This window comes from Gossypium raimondii, chromosome 12 (assembly GCF_025698545.1).
Source record: "Gossypium raimondii isolate GPD5lz chromosome 12, ASM2569854v1, whole genome shotgun sequence".
NCBI classification, from domain to species: Eukaryota; Viridiplantae; Streptophyta; class Magnoliopsida; order Malvales; family Malvaceae; genus Gossypium; species Gossypium raimondii.
In genome coordinates, this window is record NC_068576.1 from 30,834,492 (window position 1) to 30,852,386 (window position 17,895).

General features: G+C 34.8%; 1 protein-coding gene across 1 annotated transcript; it reads right to left on the reverse strand.

Moving 5' to 3' along the window:
* Nucleotides 1–5,730: 5,730 nt before the first annotated feature.
* Nucleotides 5,731–17,352, reverse strand: LOC128035489 (uncharacterized). Its single transcript, XM_052625234.1, has 6 exons — nt 17,214–17,352; nt 16,899–16,991; nt 15,878–16,063; nt 7,245–7,345; nt 6,084–6,974; nt 5,731–5,844 (listed from the first exon to the last, which is right to left on the reverse strand). The coding sequence occupies exons 1-6, from the start codon at nt 17,350–17,352 to the stop codon at nt 5,731–5,733; spliced, it is 1,524 nt and encodes a 507-aa protein (XP_052481194.1).
* Between the last annotated feature and the right edge of the window lie 543 nt (nt 17,353–17,895).

Below are 17,895 nucleotides of genomic sequence, written 5' to 3' on the forward strand. Positions count from 1 at the left end.
GTACACCGGAAAGACCCAAGAAGAATAGATCCTGAATCCATTTATGGATTAATTCACTTGTGACGTTCATAGTGTGGCATACCTAAATCCTGAGTGGATCACGAGCTATCTATGTATGACTCGTACACTTTAATGTAAGTAAAAGTTTGAGTTTGAATAAATAAGGAACCGACAGTTGGTGCGTTGGGTGTATGACTTCTACAGTATGTAGTGTCATTGACAATAGTGGAATTAATAGCCCAAGACATGGGTAAATGGTATCCTCGCATTGGCATTACATGGTTGTTGAAAAGTAATGTGGTCACGGGACATTCGTCTTTGTGATGAATGACTTGTTTACAATTTGATAGTAATTGACTTTTCATGAAGGAAGATGTGATGATTACCATGAAATAAAATAGGATCATATTGGGAGAACAGATATTATCCTAAAGAGATTAAGGATATCCTATGAGGGTAACACACTTATGACAAGGTCATTCGACGAGCACTAATCAAGTTGCTTTCATAATGGTATGCTGTTGGGGAGAGCTCAATCATGAAAATATAGTGGAATGACTTCATAACCAAATGAGTTTATAATTAATAGGAGAAAAGCTAGAACTTAGTTATAAATCATTTGAGCATCAATTGCATATGTAAAATCGATCCCTCCACTAGCCCGTTGAAACCAAAAATGAATTGCATGTTGAATCAAAATGAACAAAATAAATAGAAATGAAGAAATGGAAAACATTCAAGAAATGATTATGGTTTTCTCGAAAATGAAAATGGAAATGGAGAAAAAGGAATCATTTGGTAATGAATGTGATTTTCTCAAAATGGAAATGAAAATGACAATGAAAATGAGAAATGAATTCATTTAGAAATGAAGAAGAAATTTTCAAAATGATCGGAAGATTGAGTTTATTTATTTGAGCTATTTTATAGGCCAAAAATGAAAATAAACTATACGGTCATAGTGAACAAGTGAATGGTGAAATATTAAACATATTTTCTCATAAGTTTTATCATGGGTAAATTTGACATAATTCTATCGAGGGTAAAATTGGGATGAGAAAAATATTTAATATAAATATTGGAGTTTATTTTAGGAAATAGAAAAACAGAATCTAATTGGATCATATTACAAAGTACTGGGTTGAAAAGTCCAGGAAGTACTTGTAACACCCTTTACCTAACCTGAATTATCGGGCCCAAATATCGGATGTTACAACACATAAACACTTAACCAAAATTTTTACAACAGGTGTATGATCAATCTAAACATACTTCTTATTCCCTTATTTACTATCTAAAAACAAAATATTTAATAAAGAAAATGTTTAAGAATACATCATACTTTCAAATATAGCATATGACGTTACAACGTAAAACTATGTCAAAGATAGACTCAACATGGTGTAGAGTACTAAGTGTCATAACCCTCTGGTGTCCTTTGTATACATAATATCAAAACTCGAGCTATAACCCTAGGGCATTCATGGCTTGGTTCGTTCTAGCGTACCAACTCTTTATCGAAACCTTCATCATAAATGAACAGTTGTAAGTTCAAATGAACTTAGTGAATATTAACCCAGATTACCTTGATGTATTTATTGTTGCATTCCTCAAATTGAATATTCTGAATTTCTTTTAAGTCTTCGGTGAATACTTTTCTAATATCGGCACATACATATTTTCCAACTTCCATACTTGATCAGCACATACACAATTCGCTCCTTTTGTAGATTATAGATTTCACCTTTCAATACGAATCTCATTTCTTTTCTCAGAAATGGATCCATTCCTTACAAGGATATTATACAAAATCCTCACAAAGACAGATCATGAACACTTCAACCAAGATGATGTGCTCTTCAATATTGTTCTTGGCGGATACTTATACTAACTGATTTTTTAAGATGAACTTTAAACAAATCCTAGTTTTGGCAGAATCTCATACTGGAATTGACAACTATCAAGATATCAGTCAGATCATATCTCAAACAACCCAACTCCAACTTATTATGATAAATGCAACATTCGAAGTCACCCTAGAGACCCCAATCAACCATATTATATATCATGAGAACGCCCAAGTTTGATGAACAACTTAAACTTCATATAACCTTTATATATAGCATGAAACACTCAAATTTGGCGAATACCATAGAATTTAGATAAGTTTCATACATAGTGTAGACAAACTCAGGTTTGGTGAACATTTAGACCATCCATAGTTACGAATATGCCAAATTTTATCCATAGTTACGAATATGCCAAATTTTATGTACTAACGGACTACGATGGCGGATTCACCCTTCAGAAACACTATTGAGAACTCTTTCATGAAATACTCTTAGGTCATTTACAAATTTCGTTATAAGGCTATCCAATCAGGAATATCTTTAAACTTACCCAGATCTCTGCCTCAGAGTCAGCTAATGGAGAAGTCTCAAAACTTACCCAGATCTCGCCACAAAGGCAATTATCCAAACTTTGCCTCAAGGGCATTACAGAATACGCCATAAAGGCATCATAGAATACGCCACAAAGGCATCACAGAATATGCCATAAAGGAATCATAGAATACACCACAGAGCGTGCCATGGGGTTTCTTCAACAGGTCATGATCTGCCACTCCGGTTTAAATCGTACAAGTGGTATCAACATGAGTATTTCGATTGTTATATGATGTCATAGGTCTCTACCTCATGGTCTTACATGTATTTTCATTTTGTGATCTGTCACTCCGGTTAGCAATGAACCTACCCCATTGAAGGCATCACTAATGATTTTTTTAATCATTTAACAAAAAACACACTTGCCTAGAATCATTCACACACTCCTGAGAAATTCATACTCTTCCAAACCTAATTTCACATGCGTACATACCACGCATCATCTTATTCATGTCGCAACTCATATGTCTCATTTATAAACATGCAGAACTCTTACGATACTTCAAATCCACATGTATTCATCAGTTTTTCGAGAAGATGCCAACATACGAATAACCATTGTAAATTTAACATCTATGAGTCAAGTTAAAGGCTCACCAGAAACTCACCTTTACTATAGCTCGGAGTTCCAAATTCGATCATTTTCGTGTGTAAAATGATGTGCAATTTTGTGCAAGTACAGACGTCGGTTCAAAAAAAAGTTATGAATGAGTATCATTCCCACGAGGATCAAATTGAGGCACAAAATTGGTTAAGTTATTGTAATATGGTTAATGTTATGGCAGGACTGATGAATAAGATGTAATGGTAAACTAAGGTAAGTATGTAGTGATAATTCAAAGGAATGATGATGTATGCGATAGATGAAATTGACGAATAATTGGAAATACTATGGCAAAAGTGAGAGAAAAAATGTAATGGCAATAACGAGAGTGATTATCCGAATATAATGTAAAAAAAGAAATAAAAAAACTAAATATGTTGTTGCAAAGTTACTATGACAAATAATAAGGATAGAGTGATTTTGATTCAGAAGGTCAAGATTACTTAGAATCGACCCTTACTATCAATAATGCCTTGGCAAAATCGTATCAACTTTACTGTACAAAAGAGTTCTAAAATGGCCTGCCTATTGCGAGATTAAAACCTCAAGTTACCTTACTCGTGTCTATAGGCTTTTTAGATATCTTGCATGGGTTCGTTCTGTATGATCGTGACTCTATGTCTAGAGTCGATTACAAGTTTCTATCGAATACTTACTCATTTCATTTGAATTTAATCCAACCAATCCAACCCTTTCGGAATTAGAATCAGTTTAAAAGTATCGGACAATCTTCTATGTTTAGAGATCATTTGCATTTTAATTAAGAAATAAGAACAGTCCAATGAAATAGTAATGTAAATTAGATATATATTTCATCCATAAAAATAGTTTAAGCTTTCATCGAAAGTAATCCTAATCCTATGAGAATTAGCTCATGGGCTGGGAAATAAAATACCAAACCAAAATATTATCTAACATTGTGTTCTACTTCTTCAATTCAATCTTTTGAATGAACACTCACGGAATTAACAGAAGAAATTTTGGAAAGAGCTTTCGCTTGCCCAATCCACACTTCGGCAGCATAGGGTCCTGTGATGGCTAAAAAGGACTGCCTTTGACTTTCTTTCATTTGCAGTTGAACCCCTATTCACGCCTAAGGATCTCTCTCATTTTCTTTTCTTCGCTATTTGTGAGGTCCCCTTCATCGGCTTTTATAAATAAATTAGGCTAGATTCGGCTAATAGCTCGTGATTATCTTTTCCTCTTGTAGTGGGATTTATCTCGTACAAGTTTGACTTTGAGCTGGGACTGTTGCCAGAAAAATGTTGATTTGGTCTTCTCGGCACTGCCACGACATCCGTGCTGGCAAACTAACTGCACTTTGCCCTAACAAAACTTCACTCCTTTATTTCCTCATTCCAAAACTTGTTCCTACCACACCAACACACAAAAAAATCCACCGCAAGCGATTAAAAAGCACCTAATTCCAACACTGTTCAATTCCTAATGCAATATTGAAAATGCTAACCAAAATGTCCTAAAATGTAACAAAATGTACTTAAGTACAAGCAATTAACTAGGTCTAGAGGCATGAAATATAACTCTTTTAAACAGTAATTAGACCCCAAACCTGAGTTATTGCTTGTCCTCAAGCAAAATACACCTAAATGCATGAATGCACCCATTTTGCCTTGGCAAAAAAAACCTTCTCATACTGCCTAGCTCTTCAAAAAATAATTTATACCTTAGTTCTCAACAAGATTCTCTTTTCCTAAAACTAATTTGAATGTCAAAGGTTTCTTTCACAAAGGCAGTGCAAAAATTTCTCCCTAAAAACAAAATCTCCTTAGTAGTCATGTATTCTTTCTTTCGTCCTATAGCAAATATCTTTTTATTCACTTAGTTCATTCGTTACCTAAAAGGAATTCACTTGCTTTAGGCCCATATAAAAATATATTATTCACATTTTCATATATTTATTCTCCTTTTTTTCTTTTCTTTCTTTTCTTTCTTTTTTTTTTACCTTTTCTTTTTTTTAATGGAAACCATATTGGGGGATTTAGTCATGTCACAAAATGTTTTCTTAATAGAATTGTGACTGGAGTACCTTGGTAACTATTTTCATTCCTCCAAAATATCCTCTATAAGGGGCTGAGTGACAATGTTGTAAGATACTATGCATCTCATCGTTAGGGGCACACTTTCGAATTATTTGATCTGCACAATGCTTGAATAGGAATGGTTCATCCTAATAGTATTGTCTGGCATCATGAAGAAATTTTCGTCTTTCATGAGCATTGAAGTCAGGTGGAATTACACCACATACTAAGAAGTTTACTATGTGGGCATACTAAGGTAATGCCTTAGCAATGAGCAATTTTTCATCTAGGAATCATTCCTATATAAGTTTCTTACTTTCATCTTCATTTCCTGATTCTATTCTTGACAAATGGTCAGGTACTTGATTTTTTGTTCCCTTCCGATCTCTAATCTCCAAATCAAACTCTCGTAACAAGAGTATCAACCTAATCAATCTCGACTTGCATCTTTCTTCCGTACCAAGTACTTGATAGTCGAGTGATCTATGTAGGCCGTGGCCTTTGTTTCTACTAAATAGGACCATTACAAAGACCACTGCCAATAATTCCTTTTTCGTAGTGGAATAATTAAGCTGAGCCTCTGTCAACGTCCTACTAGCATAATATATTTCATGTAGTACCTTGTTTCTTATTTGACTAAACACTACTCACATAGCATAATCACTCGTGTCACACACATAAGTTCAAAGGGCAATGTCCATTCTTGAGCAACCACAATTGGTGCTGCTACTAGTCGCTTCTTGATTTCCTCGAAAGCCTGCAAACATTGATCATGAAAATTAAAAGGTTTATTCTATTCAAGTAAAGTACACAAGGGTTTAGAGATTTTTGAAAAATCCTTGATAAATCTTCTTTAAAATTTTGCTTGTCCTAGAAAACTTCCAATACCCTTAACACTGGTGGGCCATGGAAATTCTTTCGATCACTTTTATTTTCACCGTCCACTTCAATTCCTTGCTGTGACACCCTATGTCCAGGACAATGCCTTCAGCAGACCATTAAATGGCATTTCTCCCAGTTTAATACTAGATTCATTTCTTCACAGCGGTGTAAAATCATCTTCAAATTCCTTAAGCAATCTTCAAAATCATTTTCAAACATAGAGAAGTTATCCATAAAAGCTTCAAGGAAATTTTCCTCCATGTTTGACAATATGGCCATTATGCAGTGCTGGAAAGTTGTTAGGGCATTGCATAACCCGAATGGCATCCGCTTGAATGCAAAAGTACCATATGGAGACGTAAAATTGTTCTTCTCTTGATCTTCAGGTGCCATGGCAATCTGATTATATCCTGAATAACCATCTAGGAAGCAAAAAAAAGCCTTACCAGCTAATTTGTCCAACATTTGATCGTTGAATGGCAAAGGGCAATGATCCTTCCTAGTTGTCTTATTAAGCCTGTAGTAGTCCATACACACTCTCCATACCGTAACAGTACGAGTCAGTATTAGCTCATTGTTTTCATTACTTACTACTGTGTCACCCCCTTTCCTGGGTACACATTGGACAGGACTTACCCATGAGCTATCTGAAATTGGGTAAATAATGCCAGCATTAAGCCACTTGATAATTTCATTCTTGATAAATTCATCCATAATTGGATTCAGTCGTCTCTGCTGTTCAATGGATTTGCTATGGCAATCTTCGAAAAAAATTTTGTGTACACAAAATGTAGGGCTAATTCCCTTTATATCGGCAAGGGTCCAACCCAGTGCTCTTTTACATTGCCGTAACACTTTTAACAACATGTCCTCTTGCTCAGTTGTTAGCTTATTAGAAATTACAACTGGCAAAGTACTATTATTTCCCAAATACGCATATTTGAAATGTTGTGGTAGAAGCTTTAACTCTAGTACGGGAGATTCCTTTACATATGGTTTAGGAGGCTTAAAAGATCAATCTGATAAATCCAGGGAATCAAATTTCTTCCCTGGCCTATCCACTATTTTCTAGGCTTCCATAAATTCAGCAAGCTCTTCCAAACTTAGTATGTCACCTTACTTCATCAAATCGTCTTCACTGTCAGAATTACCATAGCAATATTTTGTGAATTCGTCCACTGTTGTTTCTATCAAGTCAATGGCATGAGATTCCTTATTCTCATCCGTACATTTTAACGTATCAAACACATTAAAAGTAACCTACTGATCATTCACTCTCATGGTTAGCTCGCCTTTCTGCACATCAATTAGGGTCCTACCAGAAGCAAGAAATGGTCTTCCAAGAATAATTGGTACATCATGGTTAGCTTCACATTCTAAAATAAGAAAATCTACAGGAAAGATAAATTTATCCACCCTTACCAATAAATCTTCAATTTTTCCTTCTAGATGGGCGTAAGATCGGCCAGGCAATTGCAACATCACTATGGTAGGTCTCACTTTCCCGATTCCTAGCTTCTTAAAAATAGACATAGGCATTAAATTTATGCTTGTGCCTAGATCACATAATGATTTCCAATTGAACATGGGATAGTGAAAGTTCCTGGGTCCTTTAACTTTTGAGGCTGCTTATTCATCAACACTGTTGTGCACCCTTAAGTTCGAGCAACAGTCTCAAATTCTCCCAATCTGAACTTCTTCGATAGTATATCTTTCATAAATTTCACGTAATTGGGCATTTGCTCCAAAGCTTTGACTAGCGGTATATTAATGTGGAGTTGCTTCAAAACCTCTAAAAATCTTTTAAACTAAGCATCTTGTTGGGAATTATGGACTTGCTATGGAAAAGGTAGAGGCGGTCGTCCTACTAGTTGTTGATATTGATTTGTTGTGGCATTTTTGTTGGCAACCTTATTTGGTTCTGCCACATCATTCTTATGCTTACCCTTCTTAGACGCTGTATGTTTTTCAGATGGTTCTAGGATTTTTACTAGTTGTTAGTTGCATTATCCTCTCCTGCGCAGCATCGTGAACAACATCACTCAACTGAGTCCCACTTTTAAGGGTGATAACCTTGCACTACCCATTGCCTTGTGTTCTTGAATTCTCGGTATCACTTGGCAATGCTCCTCGTGGCTTTAAATTTAGAGCATTCACTATTTACCCCCACTTGATTTTCAAGCGCTTGGTGAGATGCAACCTGACTTTAAATTACAGCATCATTCTTGGCTATATATTCCTTTAACAAAACTTCAACGGGAGTAGAAGTTGATGCTTTACCATATTAAGTATTTTGCCTCGACATAGTTTGAAAATAACTAGACATTGCATTATTGGCATTCTATCTTTTGGCATTGTTGGAATTTCTTGAACCTTGATTACCCCAATTGAAATTTGGATGTTGCTTCCACCCTAAATTGTAGGTGTTGGAATATGGATTGCTATTTTGATTGGAATTTCTCATGTAGTATACTGACACTAGTTTTGATGGGCATTCGTCAAACACATGATTTTCTCGTAATAAACACATGACAACTCTGCTGATTTCATCTCATGGACAAAAATTAGATTTTTCGTGGTCTTAATCATATTAACTAAAGAAGATACCTAGGTCATTAAAAAAGTGATTGCATCAAACTCGATGGTACCAGTAGCTCTCTTACCCGTCCTAACCCTCGTGGTCAGATATTGATAATTGTTGTTGGCAATCTTTTCCAAGATCTCGTATGCTTCATTATAAGTTTTATCTAGCAACGTACCATTGGCAGACGCATCAACTACCATCCTTGTGTGCACATTCAACCTGTTGTAAAACATTTCTATTTGAGTCCAGCGCTGGAATCCTTGCATCGAACATTTCTGAGTTAACTACTTAAATCATTCTCAAGCTTCATATAGTGTCTCGTCCTCTATCTGCCGAAAAGACAAAATATCGTTTCTCAACTTGGCATTCATAGTAGGCGGGTTATACTGTAGCAAGAATCTCTGGCAAAGATCATTCCATGATGTCATTGTTTCCAACGACACAACATTTAGCCATGATCTCGCACGATCTCTTAAAGAATATGTGAATAGCTTAAGTCTCAAGGCATCTTTTGGAACACCCTCCTATTTGAATGAATCACATACTTCTAGAAAGAGTCTTAAATGTAATCATGGGTCTTCAGTGAGGAGTCCACCAAACTTTCCTATGGTTTGTAACATTTGGACACTATCAGTTTTAACTCGAATTGCTGAGATTGTAGATTTGGTCTAACTATCCCTCGATTCAGATCATCCAGCATTGGGTGACATGCTTTCTAATTAGCCTATCTCGATCATCCACCACACGCCCACTGGGAGGATTTTCATTGCGATCATTTAGATTACCATTAAGGTCATTCCTATTTCCAGTCATTTTTCTCAATTCTTTTCTCTTTCTCCGCAAGGTTCTATCAATTTTCAGATCAAAAAGCTATTCTATGTTAGCAGGAATGCCTCTTCTCATGCTCTGATGGCAAACCTGTAAAAAGTAAATTAAATAAATTAAATAAAACTACTAAGTAAAATAACCAAACCAAATTGGACCAAATTGTCGATCCCCGGCAATGACGCCAAAAACTTGTCGCGTGTAAAATGATGTGCAATTTTGTGCAAGTATACACATCCATTCAAGTAATAAATTGATGAGTTAGTATAATTCCCACGAGAATCAAATTGAGGCACAAAATTGTCAAGTTATTGTAATATGGTTAATATTATGGCAAAATTGACGAATAAGATGTAATGGTAAATTAAGGTAAGTATGCAGTGATAATTCAAAGGAATGATGATGTATGCAATAGATGGAATTGATGAACAATTGGAAATACTATGGAAAAAGTGAGAAAAAAAATGTAATGGCAATAATGAGAATGATTATCCAAATATAATGTAAAAAAAAAGAAATAAAAAACTAAATATGTTGTGGCAAAGTTACTATGACAAAGAATAAGGATAAAGTGATGTTGATTCGAAAGGTCGAGATTACCCAGAATTGACCCTTACTATCAATAATGCCTTGGAAAAATCATAACTACTTTACTACACAGAAGAGTTTTAAAATGGCCTGCCTCTCGTAAGATCAAAACCTCAAATTACATTACCCATGTCTATAGGCTTTTTAGATATCTTGCATGGTTTCCTTCTATATGATTGTGACTCCATGTCTAGACTTGACTACAAGTGTCTATCGATTACTTGCTCATTTCATTTAATTTTAATCCAACCAATCAAACCCTTTCGGAATTAGAATTAGTTTATAAATATGAGAACAGTCTTCTATTTCTAGAGATCGTTTGCATTTTAATTAAGAAATAAGAACAGTCGAATGAAATAGTAAAGCAAATTAGATATATATTGCATCCATAAAAGCAATTTAAGGTTTCATCAAAAGTAATCCCAACCCTATGAGAATTAGCTTATGGGCTGGGAAATAAAATACCAAACCAAAATATTATCTAACATTGTGTTCAACTACTCCAATTCAATCTTTTGAATGAACACTCATGGAATTAACAGAAGAACTTTTGGAAACAGCTTTTTCTTGCCCAATCCACACTTCGGCAGCACAGTGTCCTATGATGGCTAAGAAGGACTACCTTAGACTTTCTTTCCTTTGCGTAGTCGAACCCCTATTCACGCTTAAGGATCTCTCCCACTTTTTTTTCACCATTTGTGAGGTCCCTTTCATCAGCTTTTATAGATAGATTAGGCTACAGTTGGCTAACAGCTCGTGATTATCTTCTACTCTTTTTGGGAGATTTATCTAGAAAAAGTATGAACTTAAGCTGGGACTGTTGCACGGAAAATGTTGACTTGGTCTTCCCGGCATTGCCACGGCATCCGTGCAGGAAATCTGTCTGTACTTTGACCTAACAACACTTGACTCATTTATTTCCTCATTCCAAAACATGTTCCTGCCACACCAACACACAAAAAACTCCACCGCTAGTGATTAAAAAGCACCTAATTCCAACACAATCCAAGTTTTAATGCAATATTAAAAATGCTAACTAAAATGTCCTAAAATGCAACAAAATGTACTTAAGTACAAGCAATTAGCTAGGTCTAAAGGCATGAAATATAACTCTTTTAAAGAGTTATCAATCGTACTTCCCAAACCAACAGTAGCAACTACTTAAAAGAACATGGGATTACCATTAAAACCCTATTTACAGATAGTTTACCAATATATCAACTACATACAACCCTTATGCAGGGCCTTCTATTAACTCCTTATTTTATTTATGTATTTTAACATCCTTACTCTTTCAAAATCATAACATGCATAACTATCAGACTTACCAGAAGGTTGAAACATCCATTGATTACCCCAAAAACCTTAGCTTCTAGCTTAACGAAGAATGACAAAATATTTGGTTTTAAGAAGAAGAACCTAAATGTAGGACAGAAGGAAGGAAAACCATCTGAATTTTCCCTTCTTACCGCATATATAAATACTCAGTTCCTCTTAAGGAATCTTGACAAGCCTTTCTTGGTTCTTTACCTGACTCAACTCCATCTAGCAAGATTGGTAATCTTTTCCCGTGACTCGATATTTTCAAGTAGGGGTAGTACCCCTTCTTTCTTAGCGTCGTCCAGCGGGAGTTGATAAACAACTTGCCTCAGTAGATGAAAGAGGTTTTCCTCTCCTTCTTGTCCTTAAATCCTAAATGATCCACATTCTCTATGTTGGTAGGGTCATTCCAAGTCTTATCAGCTGAATATGGGCTAATGAGTTGGTCTCTTCAAGAAATATACAATCAAAACAATGCCAAACTGGAACGCTTAGAAGAGATAGTGCATTCTGGTGAGCAGTCCTTAGCTCAAATGCACTAATCCCATGAGGTGGAACTCAACTAGATTAAGGAGTTGGACTCCACTGTCTCTTCTTGGAAAGCCAAATATGAAGATTCAGAAGCCTGAGCAAAACAATTGAAGGAAGAAAACAATTGGTTAGAGGCCCAGGTGTCCTCTTGGGAAAAGATTTAAATCCCAAGACCAACATCAATCATCAGTGTTAGAGTGTCTGAGACAAACCAATGAGGAAGCTTTGGAGAAATTCCAATAGGACACTAAGAAAAATTTGATAGCGGCCTTGCCCATTCTATGTTCCGACCTAGTTCTCTGCACTTAAGTTGCTGCAGGGCCTCTTGATCTACGCCAGGTGAACTTTAACTACCTTTAGATGGTTAATGTAGAATCTCTGAACTCTGACATTTACAAACCTGATGGTGAATATAGGAAGAAGTTCTAGGAAGAATGGAAGAAATCAGTCAACTTCTTCAAACTCAGAGAGCCAGAACTAGAGAATGCAATATCAGAAGAATCTGATGCTCTCGAAAAAGCTCCCAAGGAAAGCCTCCAGCCTGTGGAGAAGTATTGAAGACCTTTTTCTTTTATTTCCCTTTTATTACTTTTTTTCCATGTTTGACTTGTACTAGCTTCACCTTTCTTATCAATGGAATTATCCTTTTTTCCAACTAAATTTACATTCTAAAATACTAACGGAATATCAAAGTATTCTTCATTACCTACTTCTTTAATTTACCTGAGGGACTAAGCCAAGTTTGGCATATTATGCATACAGGGCTGACTCCATCTCCTCTTCCAGAAGATTGGTTGAACTGAAAACTCTGATATCAATTAAATTGAAACACCCTTTACTCGACCCAAATTATTGGACTCAGATATTGGATGTTACAACAAATAAACACTTAACCAAAATTTTTACAATAGGTGTATAGTCAATCTAAACAAACTTCTTATTCCCTTATTTACGGTCCAAAAATAAACAATTTATTAAAGAAAATTTTTAAGAATACATTAGACTTTCAAATGCAGCATATGATGTTACAACTTAAACTATGTCAAAGACAAACTTAACATGGCGTAGAGTACTAAGCGCCATAGCCCTATGGTGTCCTCTGTATGCATAATACCACAACTCAAAATGCGACCCTACCGCATTCCTAGATTGGTCTGTTCTAGTGTACAAACTCTTCATCGAAACTTGTATCATAAACAGAAGCTTGTAAGTTTAAACGAACTTAATGAATATTAACCCAGATTAATTTGATGTATTTTGTAATACCCTTTACCCGTGTTCCTCATCGAAACAGAGTATGAAGTATCATTAGAACAAAAATACGATAAATACATTACCTCACCTACACATTTTCAGATCATAATCCAACCAATTCCTATATTCCAACCAACATTTATATTCTCAATTATATTCAAGTTATACACAACACTTTAACTATCATCAATAGCATTGTATAAAAATAATTTATCATATAATATACACTAACATTTAAACTAAATACTTTGTAACATACAACATCTACTTAAGTCATCTATACATGCCATAATTTAGAAATGTTGATTTCAAAATACCAAAATATGTGGATAGTGTTGATGAGTTCCCGACTATTTCCAAATACCGAGTTGAACTGGTAACACTATAAAACAAGGAAAAAGGAAGAGGGGTAAGCATATAGCTTAGTAAGTAAGTATGTGATTAATAAACAAATTTCTAACATGTTTTCATAGATGATATAATTTTAATCACACATAATTTCATTATTTGCACAATTTCCAAAAAATTTGTTTTTTATGCGTCCACAGTCACTAAATTATTTTTATCTAAAGTTAAAAACTCCAAATATTTAGAATTTTTTTGAAACTAGACTCACATATATTCTTACCATAAAATATTTAGAATTTTTTCATGGCCAATTAGTACAGTTTATTCTTTAAAGTCACTCATATTTCACTACTCAACATCACCATCCTCTCTTCACTAAAAATGAATTATCTCATTGTACAGATTTTAGATGATATTTCCATTTGTTTCCTTTGAAAATAGGCTAATTATTGGATTTTAAACATAAAAATATAACTTGTAATTATTTTTTACAATTTTAATTATTTTCCAAAGTCCGAGCAGGGATTACGAAACCAATTCGACCCTACATTACTAAAATTAAAATATCTCAAAATATATAACTCTTTTCTAGATTTATTTCTTTTATGTAAAAATAGACTCATTAAGATTTTATTTCATATCTTATTCACTCTATAATTCAATTTCCACCATTTTTGGTGATTTTTCAAAGTCACGCTACTGTTACTATGCAAAACAGTTTTGTTGCTAATTCTACTTTTTCATAATTTCACACTATTCCATTCAAAATTCACTTTTCCATTTTCAAGTCAATATTCAATTCAGTTCCACACATATATGCACTTATAAATCACATAGTCATTTCATCATATCATGTTTTTCACTTAATAAATTTCTCGTTGAACTTATCAGAATAAAAACAAATTTCTCGGTGGCCTGCATACAGTCTGTACCACCTTTGTGTAATAACAGATTCTCGGTGGCCTGCATATAGTCCGTTCCACCCTTGTATCCTAACAAGTTATTGGTGGCCTGCACACAGTCCGTGCCACCCTTGTGTCATAACAGAATATCGGTGGCCTGCACACAGTCCGTGCCACCCTTGTGTCATAACAGATTATCGGTACGCATAGTAGCCTGCACTTAGTTCGTGCCACATATGCGACCTATCAGTCTGGTACACGTAGTGGCCTACACTTAGTCCGTACCACACGTGACCCAATTGCGACCATTCATATCTTTTCTCTTCTGAGTTTCAAATAGAAATTCTTATTTTTCAATCTTTTACCAATTCTTCTCTAACAAATCTTAATTTATAATTTGCATCATAAATTTGTTCCACACATAACACATATCTTAAAAAAAAAATAAGACATTTAAGCATAAATAAAACAATATATTATCTACTTACAAACTTACCTCGGTGCAAAATATTGTAGTTTTTGCGATTTAATCCATGATCTTTTCCTTTCCCCGATTGAGGTTGACTTCTCGTCTTTCTTGATCTATAATAGCAAATTTAGCTTGTTTAATATTCACATTTAGAAAAATAGTCCTCAACTCAACTTTTGGAAAAATTATGATTTTGTCCCTAAACTTTTGCATATTTATGTTTTTGCCCCAAAGCTCGAAAATTAATTTTTATTACTTATTCTTGCATTTTATAACATGCTGAACACTTTTCCCTTCTATAGCAACATCCAATTCTCACTCTAACACTTACTTATGTACATTAAGTATTTTTTTCCGATTATGTTACTTTACTCGGTTTCACTTAAAATCGACTAGCAAAAATTGTTTAACATAAATTCTAGCTTCATATTCTACCATAAAATATTAAAATACATACATTTCACATATGGGTAATTTTTCAAATTTCAACCCTAGCTCGAAATAACAGTAGAAATAGGTAAACCGAGCTACGAGAATATTAAAAATGCAAAGAACATTAAAAACGGGGCTAGGATGTACTTGCAATCAAGCTTGAAAGTGACCAAAACCCTAGCTATGGAGACTTAGAAATATTCAGCCAAGCATGGAGAAGATGGACACAATTTTTACCTTATTTTCCCTTTTTAATTCATTTAATTACTAAATGACTAAAATGCCCCTAATTAAAAAAATCAAATTTCACTTATTTCATGTCCATTTTTGTCCATCAACACACTAATGGTCTAATTACCACATAAGGACCCCCAATTTATAATTTCATAACAATCAAACACCTTTAATATATAGAACTTCACTTTTGCACTTTTTACAATTTAGTCCTCTTGACTAAATTGAGTGCTCAAACGTAAAAATTTTCGAACGAAAATTTCACGAAATCTTTCCTTGAATTTGTAGACCATAAACATATAATGATAATAATATTTCCTTTTATCAGATTTTTGGTCTCGAAACCACTATTCCGATTAGGCCCTAAATCGGGTTGTTACAGTTCTCCCCCTTTAGGGATTTTCGTCTTCGAAAATCTTACCGGAAAAGAGGTTTGGGTACTGTTCTCTCATAACTTCCTCCAGTACCCACATAGCCTCTTCTATTCCTTGTCTTTTCGACAACACTTTCACTAAAGCTGTACTTTTATTCCTCAACTGTTTAACTTCCTGAGCCAAAATCTTTATCGGTTTTTCCTCATAGGTCATATCTGGTCGAATTTCAATTTCTGTTGGAGAAATTATATGTAAAGGATCAGAACGATAACGTCGCAACATCGACACATGAAATACATTATGTATCCTTTCCAACTCTGCTGGTAGAGCTAACCAGTAAGCTACGGGCCTAATCCTTTCAATAACCTCATATGGTCCAATGAAACATGGACTCAATTTACCTTTGCGGCCAAATCTCAGAATCTTTTTCCACGGAGATACTTTCAAAAACACTTTATCGCCCACTTGAAACTCGACCTTTTTTCTTTTTAAATCCACATATGATTTTCTTCAATCCGAAGCAGCTTTCAAACAATCACGAATTACCTTCACTTTTGCTTCGATTTCTCTCACCAAATCAACCCATTGAATCCGTTTCTCTCTAAGCTCAGTCTAATATAAAAGAGTTCTACACTTACGACCATACAATGCTTCGTACGGTGCCATTTGTATACTTGACTGATAGCTATTGTTGTAAGCAAATTCAACCAAAGGTAGGTATTTTTCCCAACTACCTTCAAATTCTAAAACATAACATCGAAGCATGTCTTCAAGAACCTGAATTACTCTTTCAGATTGTCCGTCAGTTTATGGATGGAAAGCGGTACTAAAGTTCTATTTTGTACCCAAAGCTTCTTGCAAATTTTCCAAACCTTGAAGTAAATCTCAGATCTCTATCCGAATTAATGGACATAGGCACTTCATGTAATCTCACAATTTTAGCAACATATAACTCCGCCAACTTGTCAAGTGAGTAATCAATACGTACTGGTATAAAATGGGCTGATTTCATCAATCTATCAACAATTAGCCAAATAGCATCTTTCTTCTTAGGGGTCAGAGGCAAACCTGTCACAAAATCCATCGTGATTCTGTCCCATTTCCACTCAGGAATCATTATTGGCTGAAGTAAACCTGAAGGCACCTGATGTTCAGCTTTTACTTGTTGACAAATTAAACACTTCGATACAAATTCAGAAATATCTCTTTTCATACCCGACCACCAGTACAATTTTTTCAAATCATTATTCATTTTCGTGCTACCTGGATGAACTGATAAACAACTACTGTGTTTCTGAATTAGTTCATCATTTCTCGGTACACATACTCTATCACGAAACATTAAAATATCATTTGATCCAATTCGAAAATCTGAATCACAACCTGATTCACACTGAGATTTCTTGGCTTGTAATTCACTATCATTCTTCTGAGCTTCACAAATTTGTTGTAAAAATAACGGTCTAGCCTTCAACTCAGCCAAAATTGAACCATCATCAGATAAAGCTAAACTCTTGTTCATAGTTATCAAAGCAAACAAAGATTTTTTACTTAAAGCATCGGTGACTACATTTGCTTTTCCTGGGTGATAATCAATAACTAACTCATAGTCTTTTATTAATTCGAGCCATCTTCGTTGCCGCAAATTCAGATCTTTTTGATTCATCAAATACTTCAAACTCTTATGATCAGTGAAGATTCAGCATTTCTCACCATACAAATAATGTCGCCAAATTTTCAAAGCAAAGACAATAGCAGCTAATTCCAAGTCATGAGTTGGATAGTTCTTTTCATGTGGTTTCAATTGTCTTGAAGCATAATCTACTACCTTGCCTTCTTGCATCAATACACACCCAAGACCATTCAATGATGCATCACTTACGAATTCTTTTCCCATCTCAGGTTGCACCAACATCGGTGCCTTAGTCAATAACGCCTTCAATTTCTCAAAACTTTGTTGACATTTATCAGTCCATTCAAACTTGACATTCTTTTGCAATAACTTAGTCATCGAAGAAGCAATCATCGAGAATCCTTTGACAAAACGTCTGTAATATCCAGCTAA